Source organism: Lineus longissimus, chromosome 12 (assembly GCF_910592395.1).
Source record: "Lineus longissimus chromosome 12, tnLinLong1.2, whole genome shotgun sequence".
In the NCBI taxonomy this organism is placed as follows: Eukaryota; Metazoa; Nemertea; class Pilidiophora; order Heteronemertea; family Lineidae; genus Lineus; species Lineus longissimus.
In genome coordinates this window covers 16,304,172-16,327,642 of record NC_088319.1, presented here as the reverse complement: position 1 = coordinate 16,327,642, position 23,471 = coordinate 16,304,172, and the positions used below count along the sequence as shown (strand labels likewise).

At 40.0% G+C, this 23,471-nt stretch overlaps 1 protein-coding gene across 2 annotated transcripts in view; it reads left to right on the top strand.

Annotated features, from left to right (window-relative positions):
* Positions 1 to 23,106, top strand: part of LOC135497270 (ski oncogene-like) — a 28,184-nt gene extending 5,078 nt beyond the window's left edge. Inside the window, exons 2-7 of one of the 2 annotated variants that reach the window (XM_064787035.1) lie at positions 11,467 to 11,630; positions 11,894 to 11,986; positions 12,382 to 12,806; positions 13,039 to 13,262; positions 13,543 to 13,662; positions 14,100 to 23,106. In XM_064787035.1, coding sequence (XP_064643105.1) covers positions 11,467 to 11,630; positions 11,894 to 11,986; positions 12,382 to 12,806; positions 13,039 to 13,262; positions 13,543 to 13,662; positions 14,100 to 14,228 — 1,155 coding nt within the window. In that variant the 3' untranslated portion in view covers positions 14,229 to 23,106. The remainder of the gene's footprint in view (positions 1 to 11,466; positions 11,631 to 11,893; positions 11,987 to 12,381; positions 12,807 to 13,038; positions 13,263 to 13,542; positions 13,663 to 14,099) is intronic. The other variant, XM_064787036.1, reaches the window with a different exon arrangement.
* The last annotated feature ends 365 nt before the right edge of the window (positions 23,107 to 23,471 follow it).

Sequence of the window (23,471 nt, the reverse complement as noted above, 5' to 3'; positions counted from 1 at the left end):
GTATTTTTAACAACTGTGACCAACAGACGGCCCAATGAGGTTGCCATAATAGAATTATTACACAAGTGTTTTATAGAGTTGGCCCACCCTAAGTTTATGTGGTTTCTTTGTACCTTTACACTGATTGATCTACATCAGACCCATATCTTCATGTGTTTTGTCCTCCCCTTAGAGGTCACCATTGTTGTGTTTGGATGTAAATACAGACTTTATTGGGACGGCTGATTAGGTTTGGCAGGGACAGACTGATTGCTCCCCAGCTCAATGGTATATTTTAAGGTGGGGGGCAAGGCTGTGTCCTTGTCTGGTTTAAAATGAGACGACTAATTACTTGAACAATTAGTCTAATCAGGTGTTAGTTGTGTTTTGTTGTGACAACACTGTATGAATGGTCAGACTGTCTGCCCACAGGTTTAATCAATGTCTATCTGATAAGAATTAGCTTTAGAAATTCATAACTTGACATATTTGTTAAAACGTGTTGAGCTTTGAAAAGGGATTGTCCAACTTGATAAGCGAAATTCTTGGTAGCCAAGGAAAAAATGGAACATACATATATTGTAATTATGTCTAAAGTGTACCAAAAAGTTGTACAATGTGACTTGTTGAAATAATGCGTCTAAAAAGGGATCAAATTAAAAACATTGATTCCCAAAGATAGATGTATATGCAGCAAAAATAACCACTTTTGCCTGACAGCTGTTCGACTGGTTGATAGAAACTACAACTGGATGTTATCAAAATTCATATAGATATGTTCCCACCACCCACATTCAGAGCCACCGAGTGGTCCGGCAGTATCAGTATAGCAAAGGAATAAGTATGGCGGATCCTTCATTGTCGAACCTGACAAAAGTCGTAACCTCAGCTACGGAGAGTGCACCATAACCATGGAGATGGAATATTGTTGTGTTTGATGTCTATATTGATCAACCATGGTCTGTCTAGTCAGAATTACACAGAATATCTCTTGGTTGATGACATTTAAATCATCGACAGACTGCTGTGCATGAAGTCAGTTGCAACGTGTGGGGTTGCAGTTATGGGGGGGTCGACCATGGGGTTACAAAGAAATCAGTACTTTCTTCACATGGTTGTCAAATAGTTGTAAAAAACTATAAAGCTTGGGCTCTACTTCCATTCTTTCCACCGTCGTGTATCATTCTAAATAATCAGCTGGGATAGTGAAATTGGCTTCTAATGAGAATTTTCAGAACAACAAAATTGGCATCATTTTCAAATGTTGCTTGAAAATGTCAATTTACGTTTGGCATCATTCTGAACTTCATGGTCATACAGGGTAGAAAACCTTGATAAGAGGCAAAGACCAATATCACCTAGTTTGCATTAGAGTTGAGAACTTTTCGCACATTTTACTTTTGTGTTCGGATTCGACAGTGCATTCATGAAATTCATATAAACACTCATTGTCGAGTTATTGTGATGCTGCATACAAGATTGATTTTTACTTAGATGAATTCGGTTATTTTTAGCGTAGATCGATAACGTTTTACGCGCAGTAATCTCAGCCATTAGTCAGGCTTGTGAACCGTGGGTGTCGATGATCGTCTGCAGGCATTGTTTTCAATTTATTTACCAACCTCTTCTTGTTACAATTTTCTTGTTTTGGCGCTTAATTGTTCTCGACGGGGAAAGGTGACCTGTACCGACAACCTGTTTTTAAAAAAGTCCGAACCTGAAATCCTGACTGCCAATTTCAGCAAATCCCAACCCAACATTCTGCCGGCCGTGTCCCTTCTCCCAACTGCTGTTGGCAGGTTTTGGTTCGTCCATTTTATGTAGGCCTCCTAGGCCAGTACAGGTGCCCTTCACTGTTTAAACTTTGTTCAGTGAATATAGGCCAATGCATATCTTCAGACCTATAAATCTCCCACCTCATATGATCTACCACTATATGTACATGTACAGTCTATTCCATATGACCTCACATCCACATAACTTCTCTCCTTGTTTACCAAACCATTATCACTTACCTATGTTACATAATCCTATTATCAGCTTAGTCTGAATGTCTGGTGGTCTGGTCTGCTTGTTTGTGTTTATAGCAGGTGATAACATGCTTGGTAGACAGTTGGTTTGGGTCTGTTTTGGGTTTGTTCAATGCTTGGGGCTGAATTATTTAAGCAGAAAACAGCTTTGTGGTTATCTGTTCTTCCATAGGATGGGAATCAGAGGGGATATTTCCCTGCCTCAAACAATTCAAAGGGAATATCTCCCCGGCCTAACTGCAGAATACTCTGAATGTTGAGGACAAAAATTGTTTGACAATCTTTAAGATATTTTCATGGTTAATGATGTTTAAAATTAAAGCATTTGTGAGCGAATTTAAGGAGGCCTACATGTGCAAAAAAACGTTTCAGTAATTTTCGCAGTGGCCCAAAATGACGTGGACATTTACTTATGGAAAAGCCTGTCGGCCTCAAGTTCATTTGAGGTTTCATTTGCGTGGGGATGTAGACCGACCTGCTGTTGGCCCTGCTGTTGGCTGACATCACAGTTATCACAAAAACACACAGTAAAATATTATACATTGTTATGCTGAGTTTTTATACAGTAATCTATGGGTATTGTGGTTGAACGGTGTGCTGGGTGGCGAGGTCAGGAGGCCACTAGGTCTTTCATGTTCATGCTGATCTGGGTTCTCCATGTGGAGAACAACTGCGCAGTAAAATGACCTGGTTTACTGATAGTTTCTCTGCAGGATGATTGACCGCTTCTGTGTCTAAATGGAGCTTTCATACTGCTCTCGAGCAGTGAGTGTACATTGTATAATGCATCTATTGCAGTGTTGCATGGTATGTTTTATTGATTATGCCTGCAGCGATTGTGTCGAGACTGAAATGCCTGGCTGTCCTGCTCTTTGCAAACACTGAATGGCGCAGATGCTAATTGTGCAAAGATATCGCGGATATCAGGAGGACTGTTTTATTTTCATAGACATTCTGTCTGGGGTTTTATCTTTGGACAATACAACTCTATCTTGTTGTCAGGGCCATATGATAAATGTTTTTTTGTCATCTGTTTTGATTAGGAGAAGGATGATAATCCAAGTGTTACACATACCGTGGAATCTCTCTTAACGGACACCTCTCTATTGAGGACAACCTCTATCATGGACACTAGTTTTGGTCCCAAACTGGTTCTGTCCATTCCATTTGACCTCCCTCATCAGGACACCTCTCTTTTAAGGACAGCACGTCTAGCTCGTGCGTGAAAACTTGCTCGCTGACCCAGCCCTCATGGGATGGGTGTGAGCAGCCCTATCAATGCTGGTGTGATTGCAACATGGTAAACCCAGCTCAACTTTCTGTCCTTATTTCCTGACCGCAGTGGCGCTAGGGATATCCTGGATCGACATATATCTTTGTTTCCCGCCCATAACAAGCGTCTGAGTGGCAATTGCTGTCATGACCGCCGTCACCTTGACCGCCAATTGTACCAACACTTTTATCACTTGACACGGCGCGTGATGAAGGGCAAGCCATCATGAGGCTGGGTGCGAGATCATAACGCACCACTTCACCCGACAACCAATCACATAAAAGCAATGACATTGTTGCACCAAGTGACCTTGCCGATATATACGTTTAATGTAAACGGTGATACTCAAGACTTTGGGGACCGGGGATCGATCGGCGACGTTGCCATGAATACTAACAGCCCGATTATTCTGGGAACTCGAGTATTTGGCTGCGTAAGGTACTGCCATCGTTTCTTGACGTTTATCTGGAGAAGGTGAGGCAATAGCAAGCCAGCGGAGGGTGACAGCGTCTATGTGCCATACTAACACTGTAAATTCAGTCCCTTTTAGGACTGTACTTAGGTTGGCATGCTTCCAAGCCACCACCTGCTTGGATTGCATGGTCTTTATGTCATCGTCTGTTATATTACTAGGAATACAGGATCAACAACTTTATTTCGCATTTGCAAATAATGGCACAAATATCTGACCACAAGGATCTGATTCCACAAATCTGTGAGATTAAATGGCTGCTGATATTTCTTGTTTACAGTCCTTGTAACTATTGCCAACGGACTGGTCCACACCCTTGGCTTGCTGTATGTCAATATCACATAATACGTTGAGTGGCCTGGTCTGTAGCATGTAACTTAAATACCTCTTGTGTCCACGCCCTTGGCTTGCTGTATGTCAATATCACATAATGCATTGAGTGCGTGATGGTGTCTGCCTCCATTCATGTCTGTTCAAGTACCCTGTCTCCTACATATTGATCCACTGGCGGGTGGCATCGTGTATACTGGTTGTTGCCAGTGGTAATGCTCCTGTATTGAACATGGCTGCCATGGTGAAAAGATATGCAATTCACCGGCAGTGTTGAATGGTGGCCTATAAAAAAGTCGAGGCAGCTGATAGAGAACTAGAGTGAAACATACAAATTGTTGGTTTGGTGAGAGGTTCTGTGATATTCTTGACCACATGAAGTTTCTTGCTCCTGTGTAATCTGGCAGGAATATCTGAACAGACAGATGAAAATAATCGGGCAAATGAGCTTTGTGACATAACAGTATACACTCTATCATTGTCATTCTAAAGCTTTTTTCCCTTTCCAGCTCTTACCATTACCTTTTGGCTTAACTTGCTTGTGAAGTCTGGAGCTAGCCTATACATCAAAATATATCCTGTAAGCATTGGTATTTTAATGGCTGCTCCAGACATTCCTTACCTGTGGTTCCTCTAACACCTGCCTGTATTTTAACAGTTAACTATTGGTGAACCTGTGTTACGGCTCCAAGCTCGAAATAGAGACCAGAAATACTTTGAATTATTCAGCATTCATTTTGATCAAGTTGATATTTGGAAATATGACAACTCATTTCATTGAGTGATTTTGAATTAATGGGAAGATTTGTGGCAGTCTCTGATGCCTGATTTCTTCTAGTTTTGGAGTCTTGTGAAAAGTGTTACAAAAACAAGCTGTTTCTGTCGCCTCTGCTTGTAACGGAACCAGACATATGTGATCGGGAAGTGGTTGACAATTGGTTAGATTCCAATCGATCGGCATTCACAGAGACAAATCTCGTTATAATGCTCAAGTGGTTGAGAGGACTATTCAAATGGTTGAATGGTATTACCCTATATTATGGGATGGCACTAGACATGTGTCTGCTTTATGATTGATCAGGAAGGTCTTATACCCCACAAGAGAAGACAATACACATACTGCTCTTGACCTCATCCTTGCCAGTCAGGCCCGGCAAGGATAGGATCCTCGGAAGGCAAGTTGTAGCCTAACTGGCATAGTCATTTCAACGGGTGCGTAGGGGGAAACAGCCTTACCCGTGTGAAACGGTTGTTATTCTTCACTGCACACAAATACCAGTGCAAAGTACTTGTGGTTTTTATGTTCATGTTTTCGACCATCACTTGCACTAATAGGTAAGCTCGATCAGGCTGCTATGATGGTGTGGTATGGTAGACTAGGTACACTGAAAAATATCACCGGTTATGCCAGGAATGCTGATGAGGTTGGTTTATAGCCAAATGATGCCTACACCTCTTTCATTGTGCATTTGGTGTATTTGAAGGTGGTAGAGTTGTTTTCTGCTGGCGATATGTTCAGTTTTGGACAGCTTGTGGTGAAACTGCCTTTGACTTCAGATGCGAAAGGAAGAAGATAAATCTTTCATGCGTATTACTACTTTTCAAGATGGATGCCTAGGACATGTAACCTACTAAAATATTTTAATTTTCCCGACTGTATGATGAAGATGCTATGGAATGAGAATTGAACAAACTTCAAACATAGCTGCCTCTCATCAGCACTGATATACCTCATCATGTGAACGGTGTAAATATCTATTTTAATCTATGAAATAAAGACTCATACATCATCAATCTTTATGAAAGCTCCCGCTTGACAAGTCATGTGACCACATTAACGTCAATGCGAGTTGGAGTGCGCCCCTAATGATAAATCACACTGTCAACAAAGAGGCTGACAGTTCTATGCAGAAAATGAAATTAAGCTTTGCGTTGCCTTGGATACTGATGAATTAGTGGAATAATGATGCATAATAATTAAGGAGGTGGTATCACTAGGCAAACCAATCTTGAAATTGACCGTTTTAAAATGTTGTGAAGCTAAGTTGTGCAGAAAGAGCCCTTCTCTAACATCGCCCTTGGACTAATTTTGCTGCTAACAACGGTAGAACAAAAATTGGTTAAGTTGTGTCGAAATATTAGTACCGCTGCTAGGCAAGGCAGTTTGTGGTAAAAAATACTGCACAGGTATATACCTACTCTCATATTGTGATATTTAAAAAATTCTTTTCTGAACTTCGTTCTCTCGGCTTTTACTCCGATCCATCTAGGCACCATTGTTGGCTCCTGAATTATTCAAGAATGCCAACTCAAGATCCCGGCCAGAGAAAACATCACTGCTGTATTATATTTATAGCACTGCATCCTTAGCCTAGCGCTCTCGAATGCTAAATATGTTTACCTACGTTGTTGCATCGTAAGATGTCTCGGCGTCTATTGATTTTTCCAGGAATTTGCTGTGTTGTCGAAAACAACATGGAGGTGGCCACTGGATCAATTGTTACTTAGGAGTCGCTGCATATGCTAATGATGAACACTTGATGGGGACTGTTTGTCTGAGTTACTATTCGCGCTGTTGATGTACATGGGTACTTTTCTGTGAGCAAGCTCCTTCCAAGTCAAGGTGAACCAGTTAATTCCCTGCTTTAACTCGTCCTCACTAGATCTGGAACTTCTCTAGATGATATATATGGCTGGTGGAGATTTCAGTGATATCTCATTACTTTGAAGTAATGAGTTTTTGATTGTGTCAAATCCAATGAAAGAAATTGAAATTTGCAAAAAAAGTTTTGTTGTCAACAGTCTTATTTCTAGTTCAACATGGCCACTTTGTGTCATATTTGACATTTGCAACATGATATTTTGTCCCCCTCTTTATGGCACTAAATTAACAATGTGACATTTATATGATATTTTTTCAAAAAATAATTGCTACAAGCACCTTTGTTATGGCAAAGTTCATTGACGACATGACGAAGAAAAAAATTGAAATGAGGATTGCTTTCTCCTGACTTCTGTGATATGTAGGTTAAAATCCATCTTTGGAAACTGGGGAGAATAGGTTGGATTAGCTCAAAATAAACTGTTACCGTGCATGGGATTTAAGGTTTTAATCGGATTTCCCTTCATGACATTAGTGACCAAAGATTTTCATGTGAAATCGATAGTCGTATAAAACCAATCGATTCTTTAAGTTGGCAAGTCTGTAGAGCATATTTTCTTTTATTCAAGGAAATAGAGATTATGGCTAGACTGTGTGATAGTGATTTGAACTGTAGGCAAATAATGCTGGGGATGGCATGTCTAATGGCCTTCAAAATATTCTCCTTCCATACCGGCAAATCTTGCCTCTGGGCTCAATATATGCATTCTCTTGTTGGGAATGCACTGAATGAACCTGGTGTTTTGACTGTATGGACCTGCGTGTCTAGTCTTGGTTATGGTTCACGAGAATGTGAATCATCATTTCCAGTCTGGGCCAACAATGATGGTTTTACCAGGAAGTCGGATGTAGGTCTGTTGATGGATGTGCGATTCAGTCATTCTGTGCCAGAGAATCACACATGAGAATCTCCACAGCCCTTTGGACTTAAACTGTTCAAAATACTCCTTTGAGGCTTTTGAATCAACGCCATTGTTCGCAGAAGTCAATAAAATTTCCAGATTGTATGTGAAGCTGATATAAATTTGGTGTCCTGGCTTGGGGCACTTGAAATTCGAATAATCGGAACGGCACCAGGTCATGTACGGGCACCAGGTCATGTATCCTGCCTTTGGGTAAAACTACATTGTGTCAAGTTCAGAAATGGCACTGGGTCACGCCCAGATATGTGTTGATGGTGGCAACTATTCACCCCTTCAGATGTGGCACTGCAAAACTACATCCCCGAACCATTCCAAAGGTTCTTGGCTCAACAGAATTATCAAAAGTCACAACAATGACCAGTCACTCATGGCCATGCAGTCACAGTGTGTTATTGTTGATGACAATACATGTAATTCTTGTCAACGGGTTCTACAATTCATTATCATATGATAATGGCCTGTCTTTTAGATTTCAATAGAGCCAGCAATAGGCTTGGAGAAAAGCATTGTTAGATCACCCATTGAATGAGTTTATTTGAGGACTGGTGTCTTTCCATCCTGAGGTACAGGGTCTTTCACTCGGCACGAACTGGGCTTATGCCCTGAGTAGACCAAATAACTTCCATGTGTGTTAAATGCAGCGATTGTTTGATTGAATACCTCGCCAAAACTACATCAGTAGACAAAATTCTTTGTTGGCAATCTGTTGCAGGCCTACTTGAATGTCTTTTCTATAGGCCTGCCATTGGAATCTAAAGATTGATGGGTTTAACCTTAGGCCTGTGTTGATTTAATGAATAGATTCTTGTGTAAGCCTATGTAAGGTTTGATGTACTGGTCACGTCTGTCTGCGTAGGCCTATCCAACAAACAAATTCAGTGAAGGCCACTGCATGGCCTTTGATCAGAAATTGGCCTTGTTCCAAGTGTTCATGTGCAATTGAAAACATTGGTATATGTTTCCTTTTGGGGGGGGGTTATGATTTTAAAACCAACTTTGACCTCTGGTCAGTTTGTGGCTATATCAGCGGCCATATACGACAAACTGCTTTAAACAAGGCCACTGGAACTTTGATAATTGTCTGAGTCTTGTGCTTCAACAACTCGCTTACATCTTGGCAAGTTAATTTTAAGTTATGTGTTGGCATAATATGATTGCAAGTTGATCTAACCAGCTCCTGGCATGGTGCCAGTGGTAGTTTTGTACATATCCTGGGCCAATTGAGTCCTATTGACTATTGGCAGCAACCGGATGTTTTTGCGGTTTGAAATATAAGAGTGGTGTCAGAGCATTTTATGTGTTATAAGGCTTGTTTGTATGTGGCGAAATCAATAAACAGATCAGACTACAACCCATCTGGCTTCAACAGCCTCAAAGTCTGGCACTATTCAGACATTGTTGAAACTTGTTCCCAACTTGCCGCAGACACTGCTTGATATACAAGATGGCCGCCTCCACTTGCCGGGTCGTCCTCTTCATAGCGCAGACTGATTATGAATTCTGCTCTTCAATCATGAATGGCTCGGCGACATGCCGGCAAGATGAACCACCGCAATGAATCAATATCCTGCGCTGCCGTGCCTCCATTTCTTTCCGAATCGGTACAGCGACTGTGGAGCAAAAAACTCTTTCCATGGCCAATCAATGTCGCCTCGTTAGTTGTGCTGTGAGTTGCTTTCCAACAGAAAATTGAACGCTGCATGCCTTGTCAATTTTCATTCATTCGATACTCTGATCTTGATTCTCATTGGTGCGTTGCTTCGGAAAGAAATTTTCATTCGGTGTACAAGATGTTTTTTTGCAGCCAGATCTTTCTCGAGCATGTCAGCCATCACCGAGAAGACAGATTGCTTTTGGTGAGAAATCATTCGACACGCACCTCATTACTCTTTTATAGGGGGCGCTGTCTTGTCTTTTTGTTGGTGGACTGGTAGCTTATGATGTTGTTTTGATGGTGAAAGATGGGGAGTATTGGAATTATGAAGACTCAATGGGTGGGTAAGCCTGAACAAAACAGTTTTGATTTGCCTTTAAAAAAGTATTAACCTAAAAAGATGCAAAACATGATAAAATGTCAGTAGGTCAAATCAAAAGTTCGGGGAAAACACTACACATTGATGTAAAAACCTGCGAAACAAAAAGTTGTTTATGGCAAGATGTTATCATTTGGCCTATAGTTTTAATCTATCTACACGTGAACTGCAATACTCGGAATGATCAATATCACCCAACACAGCGCAGATATAAGCCCACATTGATTTTCTCACATATTCATTGTTAATTCATAGACGGCATGGCGCACTGCCTGTCCTTGACTTGACTTAATTGCCAGACATGAGCCTAGAAACATCAATAACACTTGTGTGTGAGAGTGTTGATAATGGGGGTGCCAGACAGAAAACCAATAGGGGTCTTGCCTGCCAACACACTCTGGAAAACAATTATCGACTTGGCTAAAGCCAGGGTTGCAGGTTTGCAACTATTCATGTTTTCATATTAGTGTGCTGATTGTGAGAAAGTTGTCCTGTGATTATTCTGTCGTGTCAAAATGGACGGAATAAGTTTTCATGGGGGTTAAGTGTCTTTCCCAAGTACTGTGGTTGAATGGTATTTGAACAAGCCACTCCTGGTTTGTTACAATTTAGGGCTGTGTTGGATGATATCAGTTGTTTACGAGGTTCGTCTTTGAACTCTTATGCGCTGTACTTCAGAGGTTCACCAGAAGGTTGTGGGAAAGGCGTGTACTCTCAAAGGCTGTGGTGAATTTATTACAGTCCTCTTAAAAGCAGCATATTATCATAGTCACGTTACAGGTTTCCTTTGGTGCCTACCTGTTTAAAAAAGCAGTAAATTCTTGTGAAGAAGTAGATTTTATTCAGACATTTTGTAATGCTCAGTAACATTCTACTGATATTTCCATCTTGTATGTGGCAACTTTTGGGATTTATGTGCACATGTATAGTGCAGCCTTACATCATGTTTCATGATACTTGGTTATAAAGTGCTCCTCCTATTACACACTGGCGCTTGTAGAAGGTAGTGATTTACTACGAGACATAAAATAAAAGTACACATGCCATGACTTAATAGTTCATTGCCGTCTCTTGTTTACAGGGTGCACCAAAAATATTGGTCTGTTTATCCGATGGTCTATTTCTGTAGTGCCATGACTGCTTCCTCATCCTGATAGGCCTAAGGGGTGAAGGATGAGCAACCAGTCCTTGGACCTGAGGAAGAGGGCAAGTTTTTACTGAAGAAGGACACTGCTCACATAACTTGTCACCTTCTCTTGCCTCCCTGATACGAATCTAGTTCACATTGCACCAGTCCTGCTGTCTATGAATATCAGTATTGGTTTACGGTTATTGTTACTATTTGAAGTGTATTATTATACACTGTGTGGATGCCAGCTGGTTCGGGTAGGTCTATTTCACAAAGGCCAATGACATTTACTAAAGGCTTTTGGTATTGCCGCCCTTCAACTGGGTAAATATCATCTACACAGTATTCTGGAACCATGAATAAAAAAATGAAGTGTCAGCATTAACATTGTTTATTCATGGGCTGTTATTTTGTTCTTTCTCCCAGAAAGCATTTTGTTGGGAAAATGTCATCAGGATATTGATATATCTTTCGTTTTAGTTGATAGTTTTCAGCATGTCGGGCATTCCGAGGCGGTTTGGATACAGAGAACAAACCAAGCGATCAATTTGTAGCTCCTACCTACAGCTCCCAGCACTTGTTTGCATCCACTCAAACAACCCAACTTCAAACTTTCATTAAATCTATCTTTATAGGTAAATGACGATAAAGAGAATGCGAAGCGCGCCAAAACCATTAATCAGGACCTGGCCTCTGATTGGTTGGAACAGTATCGGCACATGTCCGCCTTCCAACCGTGGTCACCAGGGCTACTTAAAGATGGCAAACTGTCACTGCCACCTGGCCTCATGAGAGATGGGTAAGTACAGCAGAAGCTCCTATAGCACACACCCCTGTTAAAAGGACACTCTCTTTATTAAGGACGCTGATTTCGGACCCAAATCTCCAACTGCCATTTGATTTGATCTCTGTATTCAGAATAACTCACTATTGGGGGGGGACTTGTCAAAAGAAAGGGTCAAGTTTTAAGGTGGCGGTTATCTCTCTGCTGTTACAGTGTGTAAAAAAGAACCTGTTTGGCAGCGTCAGATTTAATTCAAATGAAACATTTCTTTGTTGCAGGGTTGGAGTACGAGCCTTGCCGCCATTCTTGCAGACAGGGCCACCAGTGCTGCTTAATCCTGAAAGGGTCGTGCCGCACACTGAAAAGACCAAGTAAGCACTCTTTATGTTTTGGCCAGAGTTGGAGTATAGGTATACTTTATGATATTCACTTACCAATTGGGTGGTATGAAAAGCAGTTGGCATTGACTTTTATGATACATGGCTGAAGAAAATACTTCAGGAAGTTACTCAAAACAATGATGATCTATTTGTCTATGCAGTGCTGGAATTCACGCTGGATTCATTGCTTTCCAGAAGTCAAAGATGCTTGCCCCAAAACGTTAAAGCATGGCATATCTAAAACAACAGTCTCTTGCCAAAAGACTTTCTTGAATGACCGATTAACTTCACCCGCATTTTGGGTCCTGACATGTTTGACACGATGTCCACGGTAGTTTTCTTTAACGATACCCCTGTACCTGATGGCTAGTTTCATGCTATTTCAGTGATCACACAGTGTTCGCTCCCAATGTGAAAATGGCCCCTGCTGATGTGCAGAAAAAGCAGAGCTTGCAGCCCTCACGGGTCGACACGCCTTGTCATCACATGGCACCCAAGCTACGCCACAAGAGTCAGAGTGAGGCCGGCGGGAGACCGTGGCTCAACGCTCAAGTCAACACGGAGCACGGACCAGATACAGGTTCAATGCAGGATGAACAGCTTCAGCGTTGTCGTGATCTGATTGTAAATGCTTTGCCTTCACCAGAGAATCCTGATCCTTTTATTTGCAGAAGTAGCGAACCACATTTTGCGCCGAACGTCAGCCTGGCGCCGGCCAACCAGCAGCAGAAGAAATCCTCTGAAATGGCAGCAGAGAAGGATCCCGATGATTGGGACACTTCTGATTCCGACTCAACTTTGTCAGAATCAGGTAAGTTGTTCATTGATTGTTCAAAATGATAATTGAAATATGAACAAAGTAGTGAGTTAGTGCTGACCAACAGAGCAGGTGGTATACTGTGTATTTCATAATTCATTTCATCGTTGATAGCATAAATGTGGCTATGACTTTGTAGCAGGTGGAAAATTAGTCACTTTCAGCCTGGTGCCCACCTTTATGAAGCAACAGTGCATGTATGTATATCAAAACATTTACGCTTCAGGTCTGAACACACCAACAAAGGCGTACATTGAGGAATCACTGGCGAGCAAGTCGGTTCAGGATTGCTTGGACCAGCAGTGTGAGATGATGCAGTGTGCCCTGGAGGGCAAGGTCGGCGACTCGATGAAGGCCAAGCGGCGCTACATGGATGAGTTCAGACTCCTCGGTCTTCATATCCTTAACGACTTCAACCACAGCACGGAGAGAAGGAAATCATGTGAGAAGGTAACGTGTCATTTACATCAAACATTTTCTTCATGAAATCAGTTTGTTTACTTTTGGCGGGAAGTGTTAGACAGGAAGATTGCATTGGAAAAAAAGAGTCATATGTAAAATATTAACACATTTCGCCCTAGTTCAAACCTATGACTTTGGTATGCTTAATAGCTTTTCTTTATCTATTTGTAAACAATCGCTCAATAAACCACTTATCGTGAAAAACAACATATGACTGAAATCGCACATTTGCTTGTTTAATTGGAATGATTTTCCATGTGTTTTCCAGGAGCTGGAGTTCCTGCGCATGATCAGCAGTGAACACACCCCCGAGCAGGTCTACAGCAGGAAGCGCACCTCCTCCCCTATCATCGACATCAAGGTTGAGATGGAGTCTATGGAAACTAAGGTACACATCAAACGGGAGAAATATCTAGAAAAAAGTGTCTTTGAAATGTTATCTGCACGAGAAAAATGACTTTGAAGTGTTTGATTAACCTTGGCTCTCGACGAAGAACAAACTGCTCAAGTTTCATCTCAATCTTGAGTGCCGGTGTTATTAGTTAATCAGTTTATGTAGCTGGTGAAATATTCTGTTTGTGTTGCTAGATCAGAGCTACTCAAATCTAAACGTAATGTGGGCGTGGCTACTTAGAATCAGTTAGCAGTTTGTTGTTCTGTTAGGTCAAAGTTGAATACAATAATGCAGTTCATGTCATATGTAGGTAGGTTTTATGCATTCATGTTGCTGGTGTTGAACTTGAGTTAAGTGAACGTCTAACCTCTGCATTACTTATGATCGGCACCAAGCCCACTTTTGAGTCAGTCGTTCATTTTCTTGTTTAGAGCAAGCGACCATATGACGCCAAGGACCGAGAGCCAACCTGGTCTCCATCTTCGCACGGCAGCAACCGCAGCACACCCGAACCATTCACACCAACGTCAAATTTAGAGGGCGCCACTGACTTGCCTTGAGGATCTCAGGAAGTATCGAACCTTATGGGCATTATCGCGAAACCACGAGATGCGTCCTCGAAGAAGTGGGTGCCTCGCATTTCTCTATTAATTTCAGTGACCTTTTATTCTATAACCCATGGACTGTCTTGCATATGGACGTTGTTGTGTTTTCTCCTGTGTTACGGGTCTTTTAAACTGGTGCTATGTTACAGAATATAACTGATGTAAAACGAAGGTGAAGGCATGGATTGCCGGTGCACATTCGTACCGGTATGGCAAGTCTTAGACAAGAACAATGGAGTATATTTGTGCAGCATCAGGAGCAGTGGTACGAAGCTGGAGGGAACTTTAAAGGAGCACATGGCATCATTGGAGTCCTTCAAATACCCGCTTTTGAATGCAGTTCCGGTTTTAATAGGGCGTTACGAGAGTATGCACAAGAATCATTAGGATTTCTGACATTGTGGATGTGACATTCTATCGGTAACATGCAGCGTCTGCTGAGGTGTAGAGTCTGTGCATACGAGTGAATCAGACAGATGAACTAGTGTTCTGTGGATTAAGATACAGTCTATATGCTATGGAGAGTTGGGAGATATGGATTACCTGGGGCAGGCTTGCTCAGGAGAATATGTGCTTGGATTCGCTGGCTGTAAGCTCTCATTTACATGCTGAATTATTATTAATATATGCGGTACATGTACCATACTGATTTTGCCAAAAATCATTTGTGTACTTATTGTGGGATTGCTCTACCAAAGTTATGGTGATTTTGGCAAAGTTAGAAAAGAGTCTTTAAGACATTCTTGGTATGTCTTGCTAATGGGATGACACAGGTTCTGGGCAAGTATGAGAGCAAGGGAAGCTGGTACTGATTGAATACCATTGATAAAGTAGACGTTTGGGAGGTGTTGCCAGCATAAATATATATCCTCCGCTGAATATTCAATAACACCTGATTTATCAAATAGGTTATGAACAGTGTCATGCTAGACATGCTTTCAGTTTGCCTTTATCAAGAAAAGCAGCATGCAAAACTCTTCACTCATTGGTAGCTTTAAAATGAACTTCTGTCATGTGAATTTCTTGTTATTTAGTAAGAAGGTTAAAGACCCTTAGGTTCCATAGTTCGACAGAGGACTTCAACCTTTATCTGGCACCTGTTTAAAAAAGTTAAACATATCTGCTATTCCAAAACAATCTGGTTTTATGAAAAAAGCCTGCTGACCTTTCTGGTGTTTACTTTTAATATTCCATTATCTATACATAGTGACATGAATTAGACGCAAAGTACAATCGGAACACAATTAGTTTGGCTAAGATCGCCGTCTTCTATTTCTACTCCAGCAAGTCCAAGTTCTGAATGTGTGTTTGATGAGTTTGCCGCTCCGCTTCACCAGGGCCCTGTCTTGTTTTCGACCGTGGTATTTTCAACTACCATATTATATAAGTAGAGGCAGCATCATCATCACCATGTATAATTGTCCTAACCCCGTTTTTCCCCGCAATGAATTTGATGTGTGATTATATGGAGTTTGCTCCACTTAGAATATGATTTAATCGGCCTTGGTTGAATATTGCAGTGACTCTCAGCCCATGGATGGATGATGGATATTTGCCAATACCATGGCAAACCACAAATTTTTCACACTCCTTAAAAATTTGAAAAAAGTTTAAAATTTCACAATTTTTATTTTGACACATTTATTTTTGCCACTTGCAAAAAATTTGAAAAATGTTTAAAATTTCACAATTTCTATTTTGACGGATTTTTGAATTTCTTTTGGTTTTCCAGTCGAAAATATTTTTTCACATATTTCATTTTCGCAAAAATCGTGAAATCCACCAAAAAAACATCCATGCAAATTCTGCGGTTTGCAGTATTATATTTTTCGATCAGTCTCGATCTCTTTGTTTGAGGAGCCATTGATATTTAAAGCATTAAAGAAAGACGAAAATGTCAAGAACTTTGACGTCCTCGCTGTCTATGAGGCTGAGGGCTTCTTGGCTGTCGATGTCTTCTTGTGCGGGTTATACTACTATTGCATAAGATCGTACTACAGTGGTGTATGTTAATGGTAATTCATGGTGTGGTAAAGCTATTGTACTTCATATTACTTCAAAAAATCACATCTGTTTTCAAATTTTGCCAAACTCAAATTGAAAAGAAATCAATAATGTTAACTTTTTAAATTGAAAATATCTTTTTAAAAGAAAAACTAACCTTTTCATTTTATTCAGGCCAGTTTTATGGTAGATGTGTTTTGGCGTTTTTAATATCGGTGATATTTTTGTCCTGTTTATTGTGTAAAAGGAAAAATAGTCCGAATTTGACAACAGATGTGTTATGTTTATAAATAGAATGAGCGTGTTTTTGTAAATAGATGAATCTATATTAAAGAATATATGAATATATTATATATACACACACATTATATATAAACATGGTAAAGTTTGAGATCAAGTTTGTGGAGGTGTATGTCTTCGTTCAGGCTTTTGCTATCGGCTTCATCATTTCAATATTTTTGATCACAAACCCCGGTAGAGTACCTGGTGCATGTTTTCATGAAAATATAAGGTAAAGATTAGTAAGGAGTCATGTTACCACACATGTGGTGCATCACTAGAAATAAAAGCCTGGTGTCACTCATACAATGATAATGGGTAATTTGAGTTTGCTCGTCACTCTTTTTGGCAAAAATTTGCAACTCCTTGCATAATCAATACCCCTGGCCCTGCAGATGGCATAATTGGGCAACTCTTGGTAACAATTATTTCGTGACTTGAGATGTGTCATGCTTTTCAGACCGGTTTTCAGTTCTAAAAACAATCCGAGTGATGTAAAAATTCTGGTAAGCAAGATAATTTTCTCATGAGTTCACACAGTTCTGTGCTGAACAGAGTACATTTATCTATGTATATACATCCCCTGCAAATCATTCTGTGGTCTTCATTTGATTAAGTGAGTCCTTTGGAATATTATCAGTGATTGTATTGTCTAGAGTTTGCCCAAACGTACATTATATTGGAGTATAACTATGTGGGTGTTTGGTAGTTCTTGCTGGCTCGTGGTCATAATCTTCTCCCAGCAGTACATGTTTCCTGACCATTGTCCAGTGAAGTTTAGGGCTAGAATTCCTGCCTATCATGTCTCGTATTTGTGAATAAATCATAGGCGATGACCATAATCTGATAGTGTAGCTCGCCCACATGCTGGTGTCGTGTCGATGTGCTTCTTACTGCTGGTGACCTTTATGGACAAGGCTTCTTCTAGTGAAGATATAAAAGTGCAAATAATTCATTGTTTATGGTGAATTTATCGAGTAATTGTGGTGACATTTCTTTCGTAATGTTGGTTGATGCTACTCGGTATCGTTCTCATCTTGGCCTTGTCTGTTAATGGCTAGCATGTATTGCGCTGTACTGGTGACTATAAGAAGTAAAGCCTCTTCTATGGTGCTTTAAAAGAATTAATATTAAAGGCGTCTTATTTATTTTCCATCCAGTGTTCTGGCAGGGAGCCTCATAGCTCCTTGCCAACACTTCTCTCTGTACCTATTGTTGGTTGCAATGAGGAATGGTCATGGTTGCTAAGTAACTGGTTGCCGTTGCTAAGTAACTGATCACCATTGCTAGGCAATTTGTGGTTGCTCAGTACTGGTGATGGTTGCTAAGTGACCGATCAATAGTTGCTAAGCAACTGTTTGTGGTTGCTGATCTGAATTGTGGAAAACATGACGTTTTGTTTTCTTTGAAAAGCTAAGAACAGATGACTTCTGCTAGTCCCGGTTATGAATTGAATGTTTATGTTATGATGCATGTTTCTCCATATTTTGTGCAAGATTAGCCATCTGTCGTGATGACATCTCCTCCAAGTTGTGTGTCGCACAAGTATTTTCTTCAGTAAAAGTCTTCATAGCTCTAAAAATTTATTATTTGACGAGATATTTAGCTGAAAGCTAATACAGTGTTTTTCTCATATCCAAACTAATCACACAGGGTTGTCGACCGGCCTGTGTCACTGAGTTTTGGTAAAAGGAGAAATTTGTTGGTAACTGAAACTCCAGAATTATTTTGTTGATTTCATGAGGTTGCCAAGCTTCAATCAAGGCACAATGTGAAAATACTGTGTGACTCTCAGCAGTGTATCATAGCCGGAACTTGGATTCCTTCTAGGGTGTTCCTGTACATGTATTATAATGTGTTGTGTGTTGACTTCAAACTATGTACCCATGAAATCCTTTAATCTGGCGATAATCTTGATGAACTTCTTTGATTCTAAATGCCGTGCCATTGAATTCGCTATAAATAGAATATTGATATTGTAATGAGCTTGTTTAGGACTGATGGTTGAGCCAGGCGTCTGCTGGGAATGATAATGAACTAATCGTAGTGGAGGTACATATTACTTCTTTCCAAATAAGGGTGTAATTGTATTTATGATAAAACAAAAGGAAACCTGCTTAAGCAGTTGTTGTGTGGTACAATAGTGATCCATTCAGTAAATTTTGAAAGCATTGGTGCTCCATATCATCTGATGGGCATGTGACTACAATGTGGTGAGATGAGTAGAATTTGGCTGTTGGCAGACAAGCCACCTTCAGTTCTTGACACGCATGCTTATTGAGATTGAGGATAGACCCTCGTAAGCTGCTTAAACATTTCGATGGCTTCGTTGTGTGTTTTTGTCCCAGTGCGTTTCCTGATTTCTGCTTGACACTTTCTCACTGAACGATATCTTCAACGCGATTTTTTCAAACCGAACTTGAAGCTTCTTCTAAAGCTCAATCGGTGTTTGGAAAAAGCAGATCTTGGTCGGGCATATGTCAATTTTTTATGTATTCCAACACTAAAGGTGTTATTGTATTGATAGACTTATTGTCAATTGAAACTAGCACATTATTTTAATCTGAACATGATTGACTAATGCATGTTTTCGCTGGATTCATTTTCTATTCAAGAATTGCAGCGAGTGTGGAATAATAATGTAATTTGCAGCACCGGGTATAAATACGAGGAAGTTGTGCTATCTGCTGTCACCATGGTGAGTGTCAGCTTAACGTTGCTCCAGGAAAACTCAGGTCCAGATTTTGTGGGCGTATTCTTCCCATGAAAGAATTTTTTTGTTGATTTCGTGTTGCTTTTCACTTTTTGGTATTCCGTAAGGCATTGACTGATGTATTTAAATTTGATGCTTGCAAAGATGACAGTTGGTAGCACAACATCTCCGTGACCTTGCCCTTACTATGCTCATGTTGACCTTGACCTCTGAAGGTCATTAGGATGACCATATTGTAAATTGTGCCATAGAGAATACTACTCATTTCATATTTTGATTTTGTTGATTAATATACGGGTATACATCATATAAATTACGGCTTTCGCACCTTAAATTCTTGATTTTATGACAAGGGTAGTCTGGGTGGGAATAAATTTGCGGTGACAATTCCAGCTCGCTCTCTGAGATACAGATATACAGATCAGAGTCTTTCTGTAACCACACTACAGGGTGACCCAACGTGTCAACCAGTGTTACTAAATGTTAACTAGCATTTGCTTCATTCAATGATGTTTGAACTGGGGTGAACCCGAACTCAGACACAAGTGTTAACTTTGACATTTGACCGCGCCCATTCGGTGTGCAGAGTGCCCATTTTTCAATCACTACCAGTGATTGGTACACACTTTAGGGGAAAGAAAATTTGTACGAGTTCATGTTTAGGTTTTATTAATTGGATCACATGTGGAACTGTTACTATACAAAAAAAATCAGGGACACAAACCAAATATATATTGACAAGTGTCTTTTTAATTAATTTATTTGGCAAATGTAGAATTTTCTCATTTTATACAAGTTTGAAATGTGTTAATTATATTTTTTGGTTGCACTCTAGAAAGAAGTGTCGACAGTTTTAGAGAACAAATAGAAGACTTTTGAATGTTCTTTTTCAGTGTTTGTTTCATGAACACACAATGTTTGAATTTGGCTTAGAATTTATGAAATTTACTACAAATGTATCTGCTTGATAATTTGTTGCTCTTAAAAAAATTGGCACAATTTCTATCGCTCATCAAGCTTTCAAAAATGGGTCTAAAATGCAGGAAATTAGTTCCCAACGTAAGGGTAAGGAAATGAAACCAGTTTTGGTTTTGTGGCCGTTTGTGTACTTAATTTGGTCCAATTTGAAGAGGCATTTCGTGTAGATGCGATAAGGGCCGGGTTTATCTCCTGCACGTTTTCACTAAATCATTATTCATTTGCTCTTTCGTAGTTACGAGCAGTCTTCAAAACGAATTACACAAATTCAGGGAAATTCAATTATTGTACTTTGATTATATTGTAAAATGTGAGTGACCCTTGTCACTTGTGGGCGCAAGCAATGTTGTCTACTTAAAAGCCTTTGGATTTTACACATCTTCTTCCGAGGCCACAAGACAGAAACTGGAAGCACATGAGTTTCAGGTTTATTGGAATTCTTCAGGGTGGGATTTGCCAGTTTTTCCGGTTACCAAAGGGGATTGGTGTATGGATTTTATAAGGAAGTTTTCCTCTTTATTTGGATAAGAAATGTTCAAAAAACCAATTTATTGGATTTAAAAAGGTGCTTCCTCAAAGTTAGTTCCGAGTCTAAGGAAAGTTTGGTTTGAATGATTTCATACTTGATTTGACCGAATATGGCATAGCATTCAAGCAGTATTGCTCCATTCGGGTGCGTCACACAATTCTCATGTTTGATAACTTTGTTGTGTAACGGCAGGGATTTACATGTGGCAATCATTATGTCTCCAAGGTAACCCGAGAACTTGGCAAATTCCTTCCCACTCTTGTGTGGCCGAAGATCTGTTAAAGACAAAATCATAGAAAACAAGTAAAGGTTCATGATGAGATCTTGTCAGCATTTAGTCCAATGCGGCATTGTGTCTGTGAAAAGCTGGTAAGTTTTACTGTATTATACTGTTGGTGTATAACTATATATATAGGTTCGATTGTGAAATAGATGGTGACGGTTTGGAAATTTTCTGCGATTTAGCCTCCGTAGCATCAAAATGTGCTGTGTTATAATGGAGGGGTGGCTGGAAAGCTCAAATATAGGGATTGTGACTTACTTGAAATGAGGAGGGAGGCCATTTTATGTTGATTATTTTAATAATGAACAAACCCTCTATTTATTCTTGATGATATAAAATATCATCTTGGTATTCGAATGTAAAATTGCTGGTGCTCTGGTGTATTTAAAGACAAGTGATGCAACATTGATGATAAGTCATAAAGTTTCTTGGCAGAAACACCAAAGCCTTGAGTACAAATAAGGCCAAACTAAACTGGCACATATGCGGAGAAGGAATGGTTTTGAATACTGTATGGTATCATTAGTCGTTTCTAGTACATCACTAGGTCGCAGAAAATTTGTTGTATGGAATTTCGTGAAGTGGCTGTTGGCTCTTTTCTGCTGGAAGGTATTGAAATAGTATGTACTGTGACTCTGTAATTATGTGTATATATGGATTATATATTAGGGGTTATTATGTGCTGATATCGTGTAAGAGCTGTGCTATAAGCAATTTATTAAGAACAGACTTTGAAAAAGATGTATGATCGGGTCTGTGAATATAGTCGATAGGAGTAAAAAACGAGTGTAAATATGTTCTACATCGAAGAAGTGAACCATTAAGATATAACTATGATAAGTGAACCCGGTTTTGGTTAAAATGATATAGTAAGACAGTGAGAGGGCCAATCTAGAATCTGATGAGTGTAATTGTTTAGAATATGTATGTATTGTAACTGTGACAACAACAAAGTAAAGCATATGTGTGACTTTATACTCGCTTAGCTTTACTTGTGCTATTAGAGTAGAAAGAATCACTGACAAACCCTACACAATTGTGAGGTAATCTAACCATTGTGGAGACATCCTGTATCAATCATTTCAATCCAACCTTGGAGATGATCTCTGCTAAATTGAGACTGTTATGTTGTGCTGTAAGTATGTGAAGTGAAACATACAACGCAAAAAGTTAAGGTTATACTGATTGAGGTTTTACACCATCTGTTATGGCCCTCTTCACTTTTGTTTCCATGTGCTTTGTGCTATTGAATTTGTGTAATGATTAGCAGATGCGTTAAAAAGGTCACAGGGCAGATTAGTGCTGTCCTAGACAGAAAGGGTTAACTGTCTGTGCCTTGTCGTAGTAAGTATACTTCCAGCAGAAAAGTGACCACCTTGTACCTTTGACCACTGTTTGATGACAGCAGATGTTTCCATAGTGACACAGTCCTTTGGCCTTGACCTTTGATAGGCAGGGCATGTTTTCAACCGAGGTGAAAGTCACGTGACTGAATGGTTCTGCAAAGGGTGTGACCAAGGTGCCACAAGTAATTTTCCGTATTCATGGTCACTACCCAGAGCTTAGAAACTGTTACTATTGCCAGGTAATCATGGTGGTAACTAAGTTTCCATCTTGGTTGCTAAGTCCACATATGGTTGCTAGGTAACCAGTGTTAAGCTTGCTGGTGACTTGGTAACTGTGGTATCAACCTAGATACCATTGGTTACCATAGAATCTAAGACGTTGGTGAGTCTTAGAACCCAAATAACATGCTCATGGGGTTGTACAATACGCAGGGTGGAGTTACCGCTGCATCAGAATGTTAGGTCTGTGTGACTTCAAGGCTGTGATGTAAAACTTGTGACTTTGTTTAGTGGCTGTTCTATCAATCGTGCTTGCCATTTTCATCAAGATATTTGCCCCTTGTGTGGTAGAGATGGTAGAAAGCATTATTGAAAGAAGGGTTGCTCAGACAATATTGTTGGTAACCAACCATTACCGGGTAAGGAGGATAATCTGCAAATTTTAAACAGTAAATAAATTGAAAATCTTGTTACTTTCAAAATAGAGAGTTTTCTTTTTCATTGAGCTTGCCTTTATATGAAATCTATGGAGGAATACATGCCCCTACCATTTTATCACTGAATGTTTGGCGATGATTAGACATACACATTCACTAGAGCTTTTCGGCTTTGAAAGCAGCTGATCATATCGAGAACACAAAGCATCGCAGAAAGCATGGTACATCCATTATGCATAAGGACGGTATCCGTCTTCATGCTATTGATTTCCTCTCACTCGTCTCTATTTCTGCAATAGAGTAATGAAACTGCCTCGTTCTTGAGTTGAGATCTCTCGTACAGAATACTCTTCACCTAGTTCTTCACCGGCCCTCGAGATTCAATTATATACGCTTCGAAAGTCGGGTCA